The 20,892-nt window shown below is 43.1% G+C and overlaps 3 protein-coding genes across 5 annotated transcripts; 2 read left to right on the plus strand and 1 right to left on the minus strand.

Annotated features, from left to right (window-relative positions):
* Window positions 1-1,421: 1,421 nt before the first annotated feature.
* On the plus strand, window positions 1,422-4,451 carry LOC127378619 (claudin-34-like). The gene is made up of 2 exons (XM_051427671.1): window positions 1,422-1,529; window positions 2,763-4,451. The coding sequence occupies exon 2, from the start codon at window positions 2,983-2,985 to the stop codon at window positions 3,721-3,723; it is 741 nt and encodes a 246-aa protein (XP_051283631.1). The 5' UTR covers window positions 1,422-1,529; window positions 2,763-2,982; the 3' UTR covers window positions 3,724-4,451.
* A 967-nt stretch (window positions 4,452-5,418) lies between these two features.
* sumo1 (small ubiquitin like modifier 1) lies at window positions 5,419-9,361 on the minus strand. The gene is made up of 5 exons (XM_051427673.1): window positions 9,200-9,361; window positions 8,906-8,980; window positions 8,384-8,461; window positions 8,156-8,227; window positions 5,419-7,522 (listed from the first exon to the last, which is right to left on the minus strand). The coding sequence occupies exons 1-5, from the start codon at window positions 9,209-9,211 to the stop codon at window positions 7,454-7,456; spliced, it is 306 nt and encodes a 101-aa protein (XP_051283633.1). The 5' UTR covers window positions 9,212-9,361; the 3' UTR covers window positions 5,419-7,453.
* Window positions 9,362-10,135: 774 nt separating this feature from the next.
* Window positions 10,136-20,405, plus strand: map3k2 (mitogen-activated protein kinase kinase kinase 2). 3 transcript variants are annotated; one of them, XM_051427657.1, is made up of 17 exons: window positions 10,136-10,522; window positions 11,612-11,684; window positions 12,136-12,254; window positions 12,439-12,479; window positions 12,573-12,672; window positions 12,759-12,872; window positions 13,000-13,096; window positions 13,241-13,356; window positions 13,470-13,549; window positions 13,870-13,934; window positions 14,482-14,574; window positions 14,654-14,887; window positions 14,975-15,123; window positions 15,215-15,346; window positions 15,958-16,087; window positions 16,183-16,360; window positions 16,451-20,405. In XM_051427657.1, exons 2-17 carry the CDS (start codon window positions 11,630-11,632, stop codon window positions 16,668-16,670), a joined length of 1,923 nt encoding a protein of 640 aa, XP_051283617.1. In that variant the 5' UTR covers window positions 10,136-10,522; window positions 11,612-11,629; the 3' UTR covers window positions 16,671-20,405. The 3 variants fall into 3 exon arrangements, with proteins under 3 accessions (XP_051283617.1, XP_051283615.1, XP_051283616.1); XM_051427655.1 differs by having other exon boundaries at window positions 10,137-10,522; window positions 13,226-13,356; XM_051427656.1 differs by having other exon boundaries at window positions 10,137-10,504; window positions 13,226-13,356.
* The last annotated feature ends 487 nt before the right edge of the window (window positions 20,406-20,892 follow it).

A 20,892-nucleotide genomic window follows, 5' to 3' on the forward strand; every position in this document is an offset into this window, starting at 1 on the left:
GAGATCTAGTCTTGTGTTTTTTTTTAATATATCAAATAAGTTTTATGTTATGTTACTGAAAATATGTGATACCTCAACTAACTCACCTCAACGGTGAATCTAATAATGTTCATTCAAGTAAAACCTTCAAGTTGCCTCCTTTTGGAAGAAGTGGAAAAGAGGAAATTACGTCATATGTCCTTTCCTAAACACTTTTCCTTGACCACAGTGGAAAATGTCGTTGTCTAATTACAATCACTTGTGTAACAACGGTGTGGCCTATCTAATGGTGTATTCCATTTACTTCTGAAGTCTAAAGTCAAGCCAAGTTAGCCATTAGCCATTATTAGCAATATCAGCTGATAATAGCACATTACCCTGTAATTTAATTTTATTACGTTTAATTTTTAATTAACTTATCTGGTTTTACAGTGTATGATTGTTGATCTTAAAGAAAGAGGCTAAATAAATAAGAAATACAAACAGAGCCAGAGCATAACTGTGTGTTATTCTGTGAAAAAGTCCTAAAAGCAATTTTATTTGCATTCATCACTGCATAATTCGTCACAAATAGACTTAATTATTAATTAGATAATTTTTCAGTTATGATTGGACAAAATGCTGATTTACATTGATGTCTTTAAATGTCCACAGTTTAAAATGATCAGAAAATACTAATTAGGTCTTACATGAAACAACACTTTGAGCTTTATGGTCTGTTTAAGAGGACTTTCTGCCCTGGCTGGAATTAATTGATCATATTTGAAGTCAGGTCAGTCAGGGTGTACACTCTCAGTATCAGACTGGTCCTATGTTGTGACCTTTGAAACAGCCAAAAGTACTTAGTGTTTATACTGTTTGCTTAGGTGGGGCAGGGTTGGCACGGAGAGAGACAGGTGGGGGAAGATAAAGGCATTCGGTTCAGGAGAATGTCAAATCTTCATTTTATGACTTGTCATTAAGTCTTTTATATTTAATCCAAGTTTTCTGTTTACAGTCTCTGGTGACGTATTTTCATTTGTTGCTCAACTCAGTGAAACAGTAAAGTATCATCCCACATGTTCATGCACTCGCCACCATTTCGAACTTTAGCTGCACCTTTTTGAAAAAGCATCAGGATTTTGGGTATAATGTTGTTTTAGGAGATAAAATCAATTCCAGTATATATTTACATTACTTTGGTTTCAAGTAATACTTTAAAAATAGTGATAAATAAAAAGAAATTGAGTATCCCAACACTGCAGATGATGTTTAACACATGATTGAAAAAGGAAGCTGAATGTAAGGTTTAAGGGATCGTCCTATTAGTCTGTATTGATGGATCTTAGAAAAAAGAAATAGGCTCTCAGACGGGAGCAGCACCTTACTGTCTATCAGAGCCAGCTATATACTGTCAATCATTTACAGTCTTGTGGCATGATGGGAAACTATAACTAGGTTATTGGAGGTGAGATGAGGAAGTGCTTTGTTGCGTCTGTGAATTTAAAAAGAAGCTTTCCTGCTCAGGGCTTTCAGAGTTTGAAGACAGCTGATGACAAAACAGCACTCAGGTAGGAGACAAACTGAGGAGTTCTAGTTCCACAATGGATTGACTGCTCAGCGTAGGTGTCAGTTTTATCCTCTTTGAATTGTGTGAGTTCATTTGCAGAAGCTTTTTCTGTCTATTTAGAACAACAGAAAGATAATTCGGATTTACATTTCTATGTCTGAAACGATGAAGCTGAAGAGTTACCTGATGTTTTTCAACCAGGTTTTCTCATTGTCATCACAGATTGTTAGAAAATAATACTGATGAGCATAATTCCTTATTCTGTGTTTTATTTCTGCTTATGCTGCGTTCAGTCGATGAATAATAACAGTAAGATACTTTAATAATAATATTTAATTTCAACATAAAACATTTGATTTGTATTTTAATATATGAAAGTTAGCCTGGTTTCACTAACATTGAAACACAGTCTAAAACAGGGGTCCTCGAGTGGGTTGTAGGGGGTCCCCAGCAAAAGGAGGAATAGAATATTTTAACTTTTATCACATTTTTTTGGAAGTTGGAACAACAAGACTTTATTGTCTTCAAAAAAATAACCAAAACCTTTAATTTAACCCAACAGATCCATATTTGTTTGGCTGTTTAGCAGCTTAGCAACTCTCATACTTTTTATGAAAATCAAACAGCAGAAGGTGAAAAGCAAATATGGACATTCTGCACATTCGATCAACATCATTTAAACCAAACATCATAAATCTCACTCATGATCTAATTTTGGGGGATTCGAGTGAAAATGAGCTTTTCAGATACAACAAACAGCACAGAATTACTGCGACACTCCAAAATGGTCACCTTTGATACACACCATCTCTGTGTATTCATATGACACCAATAAACAAAACATTTATCCTATTCCTATTATTTTAGGACATCTGGGCTCGGCTCTACATTGTCCACTTTCACCAGTCTAAGCTGTATTTTGTTGTTTGCGGTCAGTATTAGCACTGAAGACAACATGGTGTAGTAATGTTTAGTTTATTAGCTTTTTACCATGCCATGACTAACATCAAAGATTTGATTTCATGTTCTATTATTGTCTATTGAGCTCGTCCAGTCCAATGACGGCACATCAACTCACTATTGAGAATATCTGATCTCTTTTTTTGTGTTAGTTTATTTAGCAGGGACAGTTGAGGGCCAACAGAAGAGGAATCCAAAGCATTGCTCTTTTGTCTTCTGTGCTGCTACACTGAAGAGCTCATTAACACCTGTGCCTGTGTTTCCGTCCCCTCAGAGGGAGCTGCAGGTGCTTGTTTGCCAGGTAACCCAGGTGAAAAGGAAGAAGAAAACACCCCGCAGGGAGAGTAAAACCCAGCGAGAGGGTGAACGAGCAGCAGCCACAGAGATCTCGCTCTCCTCCTGGATATGTTAACACACCTTCCACCTGGCTGTGATCTCCTGAAGATGCCCGGTGCAGGTGCGATCTGGACTTCCTAGGTAACTTCTCCACTGCTATGACCTACCTGGTTCACACCGCCCACGCCCAGCTCGGCGCCCTCGGGCTGGGCTGCGTGGGCTGGACGCTCACTGCCGTGGCCCTTGGACTCATCCAGTGGAGGGTTTGGCAGGTGTCCGACAGGGAGGTCATCAGCTCGGGGGTGGCCTGGGTGGGCTTGTGGCGGGCCTGCTTCAACAGCCACACCCTGGTGACCCCTGGCTTTAGGGTCATGCACTGCAAGTACATCAGCCTGACCGAGGCCTTCACGCCGCCAGAGATCGTGGCAGGTCAGGTTCTCATGCTGCTGTCTCTGCTCGTGGGGCTGTGTGGGAACGCTGGCAGCGTTTATGCCTTGAGGAACGCCTACTTTGGGTTGGAGAAGTCCCCGCCGATCCGTTTGGTGTTCTCCACCACCGGTGCGCTGTGCCTGTTGGCCGCTGTGATGTCACTCATACCTCTCCTGTGGAACCTGAGCTCAGTGGTGACCAATCAGACCATAAAGTTCCCCCCGGAGTTTAAAATGCCCCAAGCTCCTCATTCTCAACACATGGGGGGCGGCATCGGGGTCGGGCTGCTGGGGGCCGTCCTGATGATCGTCTCTGGGATTATTTTCTGTACGTACAGGTTACCAGTGCCGTCTCTGAGAGAAGAGGTGCACCTGGACTCACCTGTGCCATCTGTGACTTTCAACCTGGGGGCTTTCACAAGCTCTGGGGGCAAAGACAACCCAGCGTTTGAGGCTCAGGAACACTTATAAATATCATCATATCTTTTTTTCCCTTGTGTAGTTTATACCTTTTCTCTTGATATACTCTATACCAGTGGTTCAATAGGACTACTACCTCTGCGTTTTGTGAGAATCCTTAAATTGTTAAGTAAATTGTGTAATAGAAAAAACATCAGAGAGAAGAAAACACTGAATTAGTCATCAGTTACTGAGTTCATTATTTGGGTTCATTGTTAAATATCCATAAAATATGTCACTTATTCAGTTTACTAAATGATAGAAAACAGGACCTTTAAGGAAAAAGGTTGGGTTAGTAGTTTTAACCTATTTTAACATGGATCTCCAGCTCACTGTTTTTATTTAAAGGTCCTCTAAAGACACGTACTAAGACACACATACAGATAGTCAGCTTGGAAGAATAATGTGTGTGTGATATGTTTTTATCTACGTTAAAATGCTTCTACCTCATTAAAGATTGTTGTGGCCTGGATGTAATGTGATCGTGTGGGAGAAGAGTATCGCATTTTGTTTCAATGTAAGCATAATGAACTGCAGATCTGCCCAAGTATATTTTAGAAACCTATGTTTGGATTGATTTTTGATTGTAATCAGATCAGCCTGAAATTATCTGTAAACTAGCGCCTTTATGAAGAATGTCCTTCCTTTGTTTAAGTAACATTTGTTGTACTTCAGCTGTGTGCTATCCTTCCATACCATCACGGTGAGTTGTAAATTAAGATTGAAAATTGCAAAAACTGTTCTGATTCTATTATTCTATTTTTTGAAAAACAAACAACAAATAGGTGGCTCAACTTTTTTAGCGGGAAACAACGATTGGTCAACTCCATGTGGATTGGTTGAATTTGCGTTTTCTAAGGTAACTAAAACACAAATATTCTTATTTTCAGGTGATTATACACTAATGAAATCATACCTATGAATATTATATTCCATCTGTGACAATAGATCCTCCTAATTGTTACACACTGGACCTTTAACATTTTTAAAATATCGACCAATATAAAGGAGTTCGGTCTAGATCTGCTCTATTTGAAAAGTGTAAGTTATATTTGAAAGTTATAAATTGGCGCTATACAAATAAAGTTGAACTGAATCGAACTAATGAAATAAAAAGAATGACAGGTAGAGCAGGAAGCAGAAGGACTCAATAAAGGATATAAAGCAGTTTTTTCTTAAATATTTTATTCAAAAAAAAGCAAAAAGCTCATCTCCACAATTTCAAACCATCTGTACCAATGTTCCTCAAATGATAAACAGTCCCTTCCCCTCACTGAGACCACAGCCCTTCCTGCCTGGGGGGGGCACCTGAGCCGCTCGCTGACGCACGAAGAAAAGATGGCAACAGTCGGTCAGGTTGAGATAATCCAATTTAGGAAATATTTTACTTTTTAAAGGTTTTCCTCCTTTTTTATTGCACACACCTCTGGGTAATCTCTGGGTAATCTCTGGGTAATCTCTGGGTAATCTCTGGGTAATCGCTGGCTTCCTTTCATTTACTGAAAGATCAATAAAGTTGCCTTTGGAACTCTTATATTTTTGGATGCTGGGACTTGTGTGGCAGTAGAGACAGCTGACATGCTTCTGAATTCATATGCAAAAGTGTCCCAGAGGTGCGGTTCAACCATCATCCACTGCACATTTAACATGACATTGAGAGTGTTAGTGAAGACTGAAACAACCAGACTCTGAACAGACTTTTCTTTGTGTGTGTGTGTGTGTGTGTGTGTGTGTGTGTATGGTTATTTCATCCTTCGGGAGTTCGAGCAATCTCTGCAATTTGGAGGATGACACGAGTTTGGGGCTGCTGATGATCTTAACCTTCTTGAGGAACTTCATACAGATTAAGAGTTTCATTCCAAACACAAAAAGAAAACTTTAAAATCAAGCGCCGACAGCACAGTATCACATTGTCACGGTTCGTAGAGGACAGCGTTTAAAATACTGTGCGACTGTCAGCGAGGAACAGAATGTTTCCATAACGGGTATATATTCAGATATATCATTACAGAATGAATCCCTCAGGTATAAATAAAAGACGACACTGGAGATACATATGGCATATCATTCAAACACACTCTAATACTGAATACAACATATACAAGTAAAGCACAATTATCATTTAAAAACGTGTTTAAAATCTCAAATATTACCAGGTCAATTATCAGAGTTTACACGGGTGCAGCTGTTTAAACATGGCACACAGAGGCTGTAAATGCAAATGATTCAAATCTACAGAAGCAAATGTTGACGAACTCCTTTTCATGACGAGTGGAGGAGTTCCAGAGTGATCCAGCTGTTTGTGTCAGAGTGAACTCTCTCTCTGCTAAATGCCCTGAACGTTACACACAGGTTACCATCAACAAACTGCCCCACGAGCAGTTTCTTTAGTCACTGCTCGTCCAACACAAATTTAAAAAGGAACAACAATCTGTTCCTGACATTATCTGCTCAGCGGACACGGCTTTGTATCAGCCTCCTCAAACTTAAAGCCCGTAAGGAGTCCATCTGTTCTCAGGCGGCTCCCCATCAACCTTTAACACGGCAGCCATTTGGACACGAGACACATTGTGATGTTACTTTAACTCACATCGAACATTTGAACACAAACTCAACTCTGGAAGTTAAAAAAGATTCTTGATTAAGCAGCTTTTACTAGTAATTTTACGTCACATTAACTTTTGTCAGTTACAGAAACGTTCCTGATTAAGTACTTTATACTTTTGTTTTCACAGTACAAATAAAAATAATAAAGCTACTTGATCAATGTAATCAGTTTCAACAATTCTTTGAATCTGTTTTTACAGCGAAACACAGGTTGTTGCCAAGGATACCACCGTAAAACGTCTAATAACACTCGTTTTATTTACTCCAATCACTGAACGCACTCCGCCTTCGAGAGGCGTTTAATTCCTTTGATTAGAAATATTATACGACACAAATCTAACCACTGTTTGACCTACAGGGAGGAACCTTAATTAGTGCTATTAGTGCCTGTGTTTATCCTACTATATCATGTTAAAAGGCTGCTGTGAAAAAGGTCTCTAGTGAGAATTTTACTTCTAATTTAAAGCCATTTGGTTCTCAGGCAGTCTGAGGTCAAATACCCACAAAAAGCTGAAGATCCGCCTGAAAGCTGAACAACAGATGATGAAGTTTTCGCTAAAAATCTACGAGATCAACAACTGTTTGGCTTCAGCCCCCTTAAATTATAGCAGGGGCTGTTGAGAGACATCTGACTGTCAGTGTTTGTTACACATTCACAGAGACTTGAACTCTTTTGGAGAGGGCTGACACAAAGCTGTACTCACTCACTGTCTGCTGATAACTGTGATATCGGAATAATTGTGATCAGATGAACGTTTTCCTTGTTTGGTGAACTATTCCTTTAATGTTCCTTGACAGCATTATTCGCCTCTGCCGACACCCCAAAAAGACAGCACAAAAGACAAAACACAAACAAGATGTTTGTCTGAGTAAATTTGGGTGTTAACACTCACGTCGAACGCTATTGCTCGGGTCAACAACACGAGCATCCCTGCACTTCAGAGACCCGCTTGTCCTTTTCCTCGTCCTTACCTCAGTCTCTTCACTACCCGCCCTTGCACATGGAAGCCCTGATAGAGTCGGTTTTGATCCAGATGGTTTGAAACGGAACAAAAAATACGTACATACAAAATAAAATACAAAATAAGAAAAGAAAAAGAAAGAAAAAAAAAAAAGATTTAGAAATGCAGGAGGTTTAATCGTTCCAAAGTCCGCCGGTCTGTTCTTGATAAACCTCGATGACGTCCTCGTCCTCCATCCCCAGCTGACACGAACACACAGCAGAGGAGAAACAGAGTCAACACTGGGAGATTCTGCTTCTTCTACTTTAACATTCAAAACACAAATACAATGTATATTTCCTCCGTATATGTATAACCACACAACAACTCTTATCTTCAGGTGATTATAAACTAATGAAAACATACCTATGAATGTTTTATTCCATTTTTTTAATAATGTATCCTCCTCAATGTTACACTCTGGACCCTTTAAGGTCATATTTCAGAGCGGTTTAGTGAACTGTTCCAGAGTTGGTTTCAACAGGTGAGATTTAAACAAAAGGACATTGGTATTGGTTCCATTGGTATTGGTGTTTTGTAGTTATTACAGCGTGATCAATACATTTCTTCCCCAAACAACACATTTAAAGCGAGACTGAAAAGTACAAACTTTATCCAGGTAACTTAACTAATCCAACCCAGACCTGTAAAATCCTATTTAATAGTTGTCTCTAATGTTGGTTCACCCTCCCCTTCCAACCACGAGAGAGAAACCACATTAAGTTTAAATATCCTCAGCAATCCTTATCGTGATCAATAAATACAGCAGAGTAATCTGGATCATCATTATATAAGAACACCTGTAAAGGACAAAGGGAGGCTCAGGTCAAGTGTACCTCTTTTGGAGTTTGGTTGTCTGCGATTCTCTGTCCTTCAAACAGAAACCGTAGCGTGCTCGCTGGGACTCCCTGCAAGAGACACACACACACACACACACACACACACACACACACACACACACACACAATGTCAAACAACGGGCTCACTCAAAGTCTATTTAAACAGGGAGGTTAATTCTGGCTGCGTAGTTTTGGGCTGGGAATCAAACGTCTGCTGGTCGTTACCTGTCTCTGGCTGTAAGACTCCTTCAGCTTCTTCAGATGTGTCGTCATTTTCACCTTAAAGTGGATTTCGCTGCTGTCCTGTGGGCCGACGGAGAGAGTGATGAAACCACTTCAGATACCGAAAGCTCACAAACAAAATGTCATTCCTGTCACCAGGGCGTCTCTCGCATCAAAACAATAACACAACAACAGGTTAGATGATGTTGTGAAGAAGCGCGGGATCATGGGAGCTGTCGATTGGTGGTGGGAATGATCGTCTGCAGCACAAACTTGAATTTTCACTGATTAAAATCATGATGATGTGACACTTTCGGGGGTAAATACTTTTTATAAATGAGACAAAAATGCATTCAGATGAACTTTTCCTTCAAATAGCACTCATTTTATTTACTATGTACACATTTTAAATACTTTATTTGTGAGCCCAATACAATCTCCTGCGACCCATGTGCTAGTCTCTGGGAATATATATTGATATATTGATATATTGATATATTGATGATGTATGTTAGGCTTACACACCTGACCAATCACTTTTAATTTAATGTACTCTCCATCCTTCTTGTCCCCTCCGTCTTGGCTGGATGGTTTTGTCTCCTGGAACAAAACAAAACAACAAATAAACAACAAGAAACAGAAAGTTGACAACATGTAAGAGCTCATCAGCAACCAGGTTAAAGAAGCACTGGGCCTGAGCTACACGAGCTAACAGTTAGCGCCCTTAAAACCTAAGACACGACAGCAGCCACAAAAACCGCCAATCAGCCTCTCGTCCCGAGCACAAAGCACACAGACTCGGTAAAGCTCGGTTCCTACCGTGTCCGACATGTCTGTGCTCCCCGGGTGTGCTGAGACAAACGGACTGACAATAGAGGGTTAGCGTTAGCTTCCAGTCGCTGCTGATGTTGTGAGGAATCAACCGGAGGAGACGGAGAAAACCTCCGGAGGTGACGTAGGGAGTAGTGCCCTTCAAAATAAGAGAGTGGATTTTGTGCGCAAAATCCCCCAAAATGTGCAAATAATAATAAAAATAATAAATATCAACAAGAAGAATTCTGATTTGACTTTTTTTTTTAACTTTAGAGGTTTTTCCACACTATCATTTAAATTCCAATAATTTCTACAAACACAACACTAATGCTCTGTTTCCAGGGGCAGCGATCCATCAATCTGTATGTTTATCTGAGACAGAGCTGCTCTTCCTCCTGCAGATGATAAACATTTATCTGAGCAAATTAAACCAACTAAAACAAGAATTACCCCAGGAGAAGGAGAAGCACTGACACGCCACAACCTGAGCTACAGCAAGTGACCTAAACACACACCCAAATAACTTCTCACTTATTTGTATTTGTGTTTGTTTGTTTTTTTTTGTCAGCAATTAAATAAATACATGGTGGCAAGATAAAACCTCTAATGTGTTCATTCAGATAAGCCTTTTAAGTTGCAAACATTATTCTAATGAGCAGTGTTGGCATAAATTAATTTACCTTGGGTTTAATCTACAGATTATTATTATAAATGTATTTATTCCAGGTTGTGTATCGATCAGATTGTATTGATTTGACAGGAAACCAATAGATATCTGTGACGTCACAGCTTGTGTTTGTGTTGGACTGTCTCAGCGAGGTTAACGTCTGTCAATGGCGCCAAAATGAACACGTTTTATTTCCGGTTGATGACTGTCAACATAAAACGCAGACCATTTAACTCAGACGGGTTGGGATTTTATTTTGAAACACTCCCGGTAAGCAACCCGTTAACTTGACCCAACGAACCCGACCGGGCAGTAAAGTGCAACTAAACGGGAGCTGCGGACCAACTTTACCGTGTGATTAGCGCGCGGACGCGGGGACACTTTGTTGGATACACCTGTATCACGTCGCTCGGTTGCCCGGGAAACAAGCAGCGGGCCCAACTGACAACCGTTGGGCAGCCGTTGGGCAGCCGTTGGGGAGCCGTTGGGCCTCGTCGTCGAGTGAAGTTAGGAGCCAAACTTCTGCTTCCTCAGCGGCTCTCCGCGGGGCCCGGGGCTCCTGTCACCGGCCCTCCGCGGGGCCCGGGGCTCCTGTCACCGGCCCTGTGGATGAGGGAGTGACTGCCATCCCAACCCGCCACCGGGTAGGACCGTAAATAAAGGTGCCTCGCGCTGTTTGTCTGTTAAATGTCCGCTGTTTTTACGGCCGCGCAGTGCGCGAGCGCTTCCAACGGCGACGCGGCTAGTTAGCATTAGCATTAGCGTTAGCATTAGCGTTAGCATTATTAGCATTAGCATTAGCTTGGTAACTTCCCCGGCCTGACAGCTAGCTCAACACGGAACTATCGCCTAGCATTAGCCACCTAGCTCCTCTTATCAGCCAGTTGTGTGGAGCTGAGCGCAGCTTTCCGTTAGATTTCCAGACGCCACATCGTCTATTAAGTGTTATTAAGTATTATTAAGTGATTATTAAGTGTTATTAAGTGTTATTAAATACGTTTTGGTGCAGTTCGTGGTGCCAGATTAGCTTAGCAACAGTTGTTAGCCGGCGGAGGCACTCAGCTAACGCTAGCAGGTGAGTGTTAACTTAAACACTGTGGACAGTTTATTGATCAATAACTCTGCAGATATCGATTGTTCTTATAACTGAGGGCTTACAGCTGCGGTCTATGGACCAGGGCTGCAGTCTGTATCCTGAAACAGAATAAATTCACTTCGTACAGCACAATAAATAACAATAACTACACTTTATAGAATAAGAGTTATAAATCTGTATACAGATGTTACGATGGATGTAGAAATATGTGTAATTACAGTGTAATTCAAAGGTAATATAGGCTATAAATATCGTAACAATGTGCACATAATATATTATATATATATATATCTTTAGAGAAGAAGAGTTTATGCCACTGATCTAATGATTAGTGTAATAATCAACCCTTTTAAACAGCAATGGACTTTAAGAATATTCAGACGTTGGAATTGAAATGTGAATAAATATAAAAATATCCACTCACTCACATCCTGACCTTGCACTTCTCCCAACATTTGACCAATCATTGTAGTTATATGTCACCAAACAACGACCTTCCCCTTTACGTAAACCAATATTGTGATTTTATTAATGCAATCTTTCCCTCCTTCCTCTTCCTCTTCCTCTTCCTTCGGTGACCGTTCACAGATCTGCTCATCAGTCAGCAGCTTCAGGCTCTAACATCAGGGTTTATGTTGTCCTTTTGCTGTTGCAGGAGAAAGGAGTCCCTTTGATGGGAGAATCCTCTTTCCTGGCCTCCTGGGTCAATCGCCGTGCCATGATGATGGGTATGTGTGTGTGTGTGTGTGTGTGTGTGTTTTAAGATAGTGTTACTGTTTGGCAGTAAGCCAGCTCCGTCTTTTGTCAAAGTTAAAACCTGAAGGAATGTTGTTGTTTTTTTTTTCACCCCGAACAATGCTCCTTTGACATCCTTGCCTCGTTATAATCTCTTGTGTTATTTGTGCCAATGTAAGTGTCGTATATAATATGTTACTACTATATATATATACTAATATGTTTAATTGTGAATAATCATGTTAATACTCAGTTTATATCAAATCAAACTGACATAATCATATTTCTCACTCAGTTTTATGTATTTGAGCTTTTTAGATGAGTTTTTGTGTTTTTCAGTGAGCTGTTTTTGTTAATTCAGAATAATGTTTGTCCAGTTAGTTTGATCAATTCTTACCAATAGATACAACCTGTTCAATAAACTGAGATCTCGTTGTTACTCAGATGAGCAGGAGGCGCTGAACTCGATCATGCAGGACCTGGCCGAACTGCACCGCTCTAGCCGTCCTGCCACGTTCCTGACGGACCTGGGCAAACCCAAAGCCTCCTCGCCCAAGAACCAGGTAACTGTGTGATCAACGTGGAACAGAAACCGGATGCTTCTACACTAAGATGTTCTGGTTCTTTCTTTGGTCCATGGACACTGTTGTGTTGATCTGATTGTGTGTCTCATGCATTAGTTTGATTTAAGAATCCGATCAATGGGGCAAACAATGCTCACCTTTCAATTCAATGTCTTTCCAACAGAACGATGTCAGAGTGAAGTTCGAGTTCAAAGGGGAAAAGAGGTGAGACTTCGACCAGGTTCGCCCCTCTAATGTTGTCAGTGCAGGCCTGTAGCCGTGCCCTCTTGACCTCTGACCCTTCTCCTCTCTGTGTAGGATCTTGCAGTTCCCTCGACCAGTCAAGCTGGACGACCTGAAGGCGAAAGCAAAAGTGGCTTTTGGTCAGACGATGGACCTTCACTACACCAACAATGAGGTATGACACTAAAGACTTCACGGGCCTGCACATTGTTAATAATGATACTGAACGCATATCTACCCCAGAGTTGTTTTTTCTCCCAGTTGGTGATTCCACTGACCACGCAGGATGACCTGGACAAGGCCGTGGAGCTGCTGGATCGCAGCGTTCACATGAAGAGCCTGAAGATCCTCCTGGTGCTCCAATTCTCCTCTCAGGTCAGCAGCCCACATTCATTCCACATCTCTATGTGGATTTTAAGTGAAAGATACAGAGAAATGTTGAGACCAGTTGTTTTTATTCTTTTGTAATGACCAGACACAATGTAATGTTTTGTTTTTGCAGAACTCTTCCTCCAATATGGACCTTCTGCCGTCCCACGAGGAGCTGGACAACACGGGATTCAGGGTCGCAGACAAGAAGAGTATGCTGGCTTTGATAGGTGAATAAAGTCTCACGGTCCAACTCCTGCACAGTTCGTTTAAATTCAGATGCACCGACATGAAGCTCAGATATTGAAATCAAAGTCAAAGTTAAGGTTATTATTTTGCCCCCCAAATGTAAAACTCAGGCTCCCATTCGACAGACCGCAGCTCGCCTCCTCCAGGATATATCCCCGACGCGCTCCAGCAGGTGGCGAGGAATGGCTCCTTCACCAGCATCAACAGCGAGGGAGAGTTCATTCCAGAGAGCATGGACCAGGTACCACCCAGGAGTGTGCTGAAATCTATCCTTTTGGATCAGTATGTTGTTTTCTTGTAACTGTTGTGGCTGGATAGTGTGTGAGTTTTTTATTTTAATTGAATTTTCTTCAGATGCTGGACCCGCTGTCCATGAGCAGTCCAGAAAACTCAGCGTCTGGAAGTTGTCCCTCTTTAGACAGCCCGCTGGACAGGTCAGGACCAGTGTTTTATTCATACTACAATGTACTTAAGGAAACATCAGATACAAGGTCAGCTTTTGTGTTTAAGATTGATTTTTATGGGATAAAAGTCATTTGATATGACATATTTGCAGATACTAAAGCGAGATTAGTTATATGTTCCTACAAAATAAAGCTCTTCTCTTAAGAGAGTCTAAAGAAAATTCTTTAGCATACAAATGTTACTTTTGTTCTGTTGTTCTATGACAAAGTGCTTCACTGTTGGAACAACACAAACAGGACATACAGATGACAGTGAAATTATACTACTAATATTTTTCTTCATATTGTAGTGACTACCCGAAGTCCAGGATGCCCCGAGCACAGAGCTACCCAGACAACCACCAGGACTTTCCAGGTAAATGTGTGAAAACATTTTAATAGCTGATAAATAAAACAGATAAAATGACTCCGTAGGCAACAAACGCATCCTGGAAATTAGAGATTCAATTTCCAGTCATGGAATAAACCAAATATCCTGGAAATAATCTACGTTCTCCTGGATGTTTAATTGTATCGCCGGGGTGCGTATTTAGTTTGAAAGGTGACGGTCGGTGGGATAAGACGTACAGTATGAAACTTTAAAGTGGGCTCCCTGCTCAGTCGAGCTGTTTACGTCAGATTTTACATTTGTTGTGTGGTTGATACATACACGTTGTTATTTGTATTTGCACTTTTACTTTCTAGAAGATGAATTTTCAGTCAAATAAAATCCATTCTACTGGATTTGAACTGTGACAAATGAATGTTGTGTTCCAGGAGAACTGTACCCACCTGTGATAAACCTGTGACACATCGTGAATGAAGATGAGGAATAAAACTGGGATTAAATGTGTCAATACTAGGCTTACTGATAAAATACAGGCCCTCTAAATCTTCTTCATCTGCCTCCTCTTCCTCTCTAGAGTACGACATCCCAGTTTTTGAGAAGTCGGGTAAAGGTGGAACGTACCCTCGGCGATACGGCATTCCCTTCGGCCTTCAGGATTACAGTGATGGTGGGTAATTCTTCCTTAATGGCACCAAACAATATGGCTGTTTGACAGCTGCATGGTTCAGACCTCTTTCCCTCTCCAGGGAGGAAGACCTTTCCTCGGGCTCGGCGAACGCAGGTCCAAGGCTTCCGCTCGCCGGTCAGCTTCAGCCCGACCGAGCAGTCGCCCAGCACCAGCAGCGGAAGCAGCGTTTTCACCCCAGACCTGGAGGAGGCCCCGGGGCCCGCCAGGAGGCCGCGGAGGGGCAGCGACATCGAACCCAATCCCAACCCAACTCCCACCCTGTCTGTAATGGACATCAGCCCACCCAGCCGCTGTGAGTTGGATGTTGATTTTATTGCACTACACCGTCTCCATCCGTTTCCAGTGGTTTGACTATCTGATGTTTGTATGACGTGTTCAGCTCCACGCGCACCAACCAACTGGCGGCTCGGAAAGCTTCTGGGGCAGGGGGCCTTCGGACGGGTTTTTCTCTGTTATGATGCCGACACTGGCCGAGAACTGGCGGTCAAACAGGTCCAGTTTGACCCAGAGAGTCCGGAGACCAGCAAGGTGAGAGTGTTTGTTATCAGATGGTGTGTACGAAGAGGCAAAGGTGGACCAACAACGACACAGTGATGTATAATGGGTTTTGTCATTTTAGGAGGTGAGTGCGTTGGAGTGTGAAATCCAGCTCCTGAAGAACTTGTGCCATGAACGGATCGTCCAGTATTACGGCTGCCTGCGAGACACGATGGAGCGAACGCTCTCCATCTTCATGGAGTACATGCCCGGCGTGAGTGCTCATTTACTTTTCACTGTGAAGTTTAATAACTGTAAATAGGGCTGCTCCCCACTTAAGTCCACTAGATAATGTTAATTTAATTATTTAAATACACATATATCTATATTTTATCAGCCGCCTGTTAAATGCTAAAGTCAAACACATTCCAACACAACACACAACTCGCGCTGATCAAAACAGAATAAATAACTTCCAACTTCACAAAAACAAATACTTATAGCTATTGATACGACGGAGTCCCTGCCTGTGTCTTCGTCTCCAGAGTCAGAGACCTAGTTTGGTTCCGCTGGGTCCTCCCTCTCCTCCCCCCTCCTCTTGTGTAGCTCCCTGGGTCGAAAGGCTTTAGTGCTCCTAACTCCTGGAAGAAAATACCTCCTTAAAATCAATACACTTTCATCTGTTGGACATCTTGGAACATTGATCTTAAACCTCCCTCTTTTACACAACTGGATTTATTTTACATTTATTAAATGTATCTTCCCAATCAGAAACTTTTAAAGACTTTCTGTCTCTCTGTTATATTTCTTTATTTTTGTTTTCGATGTAAATGAAGGTGTAAAGCTAAGTTTAGGGATACAAATCCTCCTTTCTGTGTCCCTCAGGGCTCCATTAAGGACCAGCTGAAGTCGTACGGAGCGCTGACGGAAAACGTGACGCGCCGCTACACCCGGCAGATCCTGGAGGGGGTTTCCTACCTGCACAGCAACATGATCGTCCACAGAGACATCAAAGGTGAGCTGTTCATTTTGTTTTAAGCTGCTGCTGCTGGGCTTTGGTGTATCGAACAATGTGCCGTCTGAGAAAGTATTGATGAGGAATTTTCTCAGGAGCCAACATCCTCCGTGACTCGGTGGGTAACGTGAAGCTGGGAGACTTCGGGGCGAGCCGGCGGCTGCAGACCATCTGTCTGTCAGGAACGGGCATCATGTCTGTGACCGGCACCCCCTACTGGATGAGCCCAGAAGTGATCAGTGGAGAGGGCTACGGCAGGAAGGCTGACATCTGGTGAGACCGCACGCTCGTACTGGCCTTATCTCACCTTACAGGGATTTCCAGGTTTCCCTCAAACTGTGCTGATGTTTATTCTGCCCTCAGGAGTGTCGGCTGCACCGTAGTGGAGATGCTGACTCAGCGTCCCCCGTGGGCCGAGTTTGAGGCCATGGCGGCCATCTTCAAGATCGCCACCCAGCCCACCAACCCCGTGCTGCCTGCCCATGTGTCGGACCACTGCCGAGAGTTCCTCAAACGGATCTTTGTAGAGACTAAGCAGCGGCCGTCCGCCGACGAGCTACTGAGGCACATCTTTGTACATTAACCCAGCCCCTCCTCCTCCTCCCCCCACCTGCCTGCCGAACTGCCAGATACGGCCTTACCTGATGGGGCGTCCCCACGTCTGACCCCGCCCTCTCCACCTCCACGCTGAACCCATATTGGACCAGGAGGAACCGGCTGGAAGAAGGTGGGGTGTGTCGGCATGGAGGAGGGGGTGCGTTCCTGCTCCTCCTGTCTCCGTTTGTACGAGACTGCCATAAAGGACATGAGTTTTTATTTTATTTTTCTCCGCAAGTTGCACCTTAATTTCTCCAACGAGGAGGGGTCGAGCACTTCCTTCTGAAGCGATGAAAAACGTTGAAAACGTCTCCTTTTTTTTATGTTGGTACGTTTCTCTCTTCAAATGTTTTGGAGTTGGGATAGCGTCGGTGTCGTGGACCTACAGGAGGTGATGGCTGAGTCTCGAGTGGCCCCTGCTCCCCGCTCCCCGCTCCCCATCTTGCTGACCCGACCCCAGAATGTATCTCCTGCCAACCCCAGAGCGATGGTGATGACCTGGGCCCGCTGCTATAGATGAAACTAAACCCCAGATGCATAGAACACTCCCCGAAAACGGTTTCCACTCACCCGCCCTCATCCCTCGTCCTTCTTCCTCTCTGTCTTTCTTCTCTTTGTCTGTAAACCACCTTCCCTTCTCTCCCTCTCCCATCTTCGCTCTTCGCCGTGTGCCTTTTCTGTTTTTTAAACGCAACGTAGGAGTGAGTTTGCGGATAATCTCCGCCGTTTATCGCCGCAAGTGTTGTTTTGCCTCCTGGATAAACTGCCTTTTCGCACCGTTAACCCAAATCCAGCTGATCTCGGTTCAGCCGCTACGCTCGTTCTGCCTTTTCTGGTGCTGAGCAGGGAGTGTCCTGATCTCACCTCAGCTCATTTGGTTTCCTGCCCGCTCCACCTGCCCGCTCCACCTGCCCGCTCTGGCTGGTGACCAAATAGATCACATTGGTTGAACACGTGTCATGGCAGATCAGAGGTGGGTTAATGTTCTGGGACCTGCGGCCGCTGCAGCAGCTCACATTCTGGAAGTGTTGCACCAACGACTGGCTGACTGGTTGGCTGACTGGCTGACTGACTGGTTGGCTGACTGGTTGGCTGACTGGTTGGCTGACTGGTTGGCTGACTGTAACGCTGCGGGCAGATGGGTTGTCACTCGGACGGCGTTTCTTTCTGCCATGACCACGCGTCATTCGTTATTTGAAGCGGTGAAGCAGGAGTGTTTGAGCAGCTGCTGTAAGGCAAGAAGCTCACAGCTGATTGGCCAGAGGTCTGGCTGTATGACGCTGTTGTCCGTTTTATTTCAAACTAAAAGCCCGGGACGTCTCTGGCTGTCTCACTCGCTGCTCGTCATCGATCAACAGCTTCATTTGCTGCAATCGCTTCCTGTTTAAGGTTTCCCGCCAGGGCGTCGCTGTGCCATACCGGAGCGCCGAGTTGGGTTTTTGGCCTCATGCGCACTCGTACAGATTAGACTCACACTTGAAGACGTTTACAGTGTCTCGCAGCTCCGTTCCTCCGCAGCAGTCAGCGCCGCCGCCGCCGCCGCCACATTCAATGCATCAACTCGTCACTTTATCCAAACCACAAACGCTCCGCTCGTCGCGAGTTCCCGCTCAGCCCTCGTCGCGGTCCTCCTCCCCGGGGGCCTCGCTTCCACAACGTCTGTCTGATGAATACGATGATAATAGAAGTTGTTTCAGCTCCGTAACTATGCAGCAGTAAGCTGAAAGGTCGCTGCACACCGCGGACAGCCGGAGGAAGTTTCTCCAACCAGGGACACCTCGGTGCTCGGTCAGCAACCAGCCGTGTGCCATACGACACGTTAATGACTTTATTCAGTCGCCGTTCTCTTCCACTTCTGAATGTGATTACTCAGCACTTCATTCTGCTTTTAATGAGTGAGGCAGCTGCACAGACCCAAATAATGTATTTACACAGCGGACAGAGCTGATTATTAAGAACATCTGTAGACAAATGTCTCTGACATGTTAATGAAGCTCTAATAAAAGCTGTTTGTGTTTATTAAAGGTGCAATCAGTAACATTTCTCCAGCAGTTTCTCTCACTGCTGTTTACTTTCTCCAAAAACCGCCGCAGAACTTAAACACCACGCACAAATTCCATTAATATAGTGCCGGCTTCTGAACGCCATCTGCACACGAGGGGGTACGACCACGTGTTTGTTGTTGTTGTTTGTTTGTGTTGGGATTCAGCCTTTACTCTCACACACTGCCTGTAATGGTGGAGCTGCTGTGGGACGGTACGATGCTTACACAGCCTATCTGAGTGCAGGGGGAGGACGTTGAGCGAGGATTGCTGCACTGTGATTGGAGAACAGAGCAGTCATTGAGTTATTTCCAGGAAACCTTCCAGGACCGTTTGTTGTTGTTGTTGTTGTTGTTGTAGTTCTCTGTAGCGGCCACTAGCTGTCAATAAAGACACGGATTTTACTGGTTGCACCTTTTTTAAAAGCAGGATGAATTGTTCACCTTGAAGCTTTTACTGATCGGTGAACCGGCAGCGAGCCGGCAGCGAGCCGGCAGCGAGCCGGCAGCGCTCGTTAAACTCTGATCAGTTGTTGGATCCACACACGTTGTGGAAACTTCTCTTCTTCTGTCCGGCTGACTGAAACAAACTCGTCCTTCACTCAATTTATGCATTTTCATATCGGTACGTGTCCAAAAAGAAGCTAAAGAATCAGCCTCCTTTCACGGTAACATTAGTGGCTGTATTGAGTTTGAGGCGGCTGACGGTGAACTGTCTGGTACAGATGGAGATTGAGTCGTAAATGCCGCCAGCACTGGTAAACCTTGATACGCACTACCATTATGCACTATCTCTGATTCACTGACGCTTTCTCACGACCCCTCGCCGGCTGTCGCTCGCGCAGCTCCGTTCAGCGACCTTTTCTTTGCACATTTTTAAAGACTTTTATTTTTACACAAGTGTGATTGTGAGCGTGTGTGTGTGTGTGTGTGTGTGTGTGTGTGTGTGTGTTAGCTGAGTACATGAATGTAATGTCTTTTTTTTGTTAACCGTCAGATGGCCTCGTTCACCCCCGTGGATTAACTCTTCGGTACCAGTATTTGTCACCTGCAGACGCCAAGATACACCTGTAGTTCTCTCTTTAGTGTCTAAAGCCACTGCTGCAACTCGTGCGCGAGTGTGTGTGTGTGTGTGTGCGCGTGTGTGTGTGCGCGTGTGTGTGTGTGTGCGAGTTTGTAAATGTGCATTTACTGCAATTTGTGCTCTTTGGACACTGCGCCCGAAATGCCTTGAGCATTGTGACTGTAGGGGGTGAGAATATTAAAATAATAATAAAAAATGAAAATCATGTACAAATGTATAAAATGAAAATGTACCCTTTTTAAAAAAAGAAAAAAGAAAAAAGAAAGGTCCACTTATATCCCACGTTTGGTCTCTGTGTATTGTAAAAAAAAAAAAAAAAAAAAGCCATGTTTATAATTCTGATTGGTTTGTGACCAATACGCCTGTTTATATCAGATCTGTATATCAGTGGTACGCATAATTTTTTAATATATATTTTTTATTTTACTTTTTTTTTTAAATGGGAGATTTTATGCATGGTTGGGTCCTGAGAGACGCAGCGGTGCCGTTGAATGGTTGCTGTTTTTTGGCAAAAAATTCTGGAGTATTGCGACAGCTCTGTGTTCATAATTACAACAATTATGACTCTGAAAACAATAAAAGATATTTATTTCACATCCAGGCCTTCTTTTGTCTCTCTCTGTGTTCAGGTTTTGGGGGTTTCGTTTAATATGTTAAATATATTTAAATATTCTGCATTTTTATATTTTATGTAACAACTTATAAACATTTATTTCTATATTTCTTTTATTTTTTTAGCTTTTATTTAAAGAATAGACAGTTGTAGTTATGGTATTCGACCACCGGAGGGCGCCAAACAAACATTTAACATGACAACCATCGTCTCTATCCAATGTAAAGACAAACACAATAGCATAGTAGTAGTTCCTTTAAATTCTTTCAAAATAAAACCTTTAACATGGAGTTGTAGTTACAATAAATCACCACCAGATGGCAGCAAAGATACGCAAATACAAACGTCTGCTGTCCCAGATGAAAGGCAGGCACATAGTTAAACTCCTTCAGAGTTTTATTTCTTCTAATAATCAGATAACGAGATAAAAAGTCCAACTTTTTTTAAAAACTGACCTTGTTTATCTAATA

This window comes from Dicentrarchus labrax, unplaced genomic scaffold (assembly GCF_905237075.1).
Source record: "Dicentrarchus labrax unplaced genomic scaffold, dlabrax2021, whole genome shotgun sequence".
NCBI classification, from domain to species: domain Eukaryota; kingdom Metazoa; phylum Chordata; class Actinopteri; family Moronidae; genus Dicentrarchus; species Dicentrarchus labrax.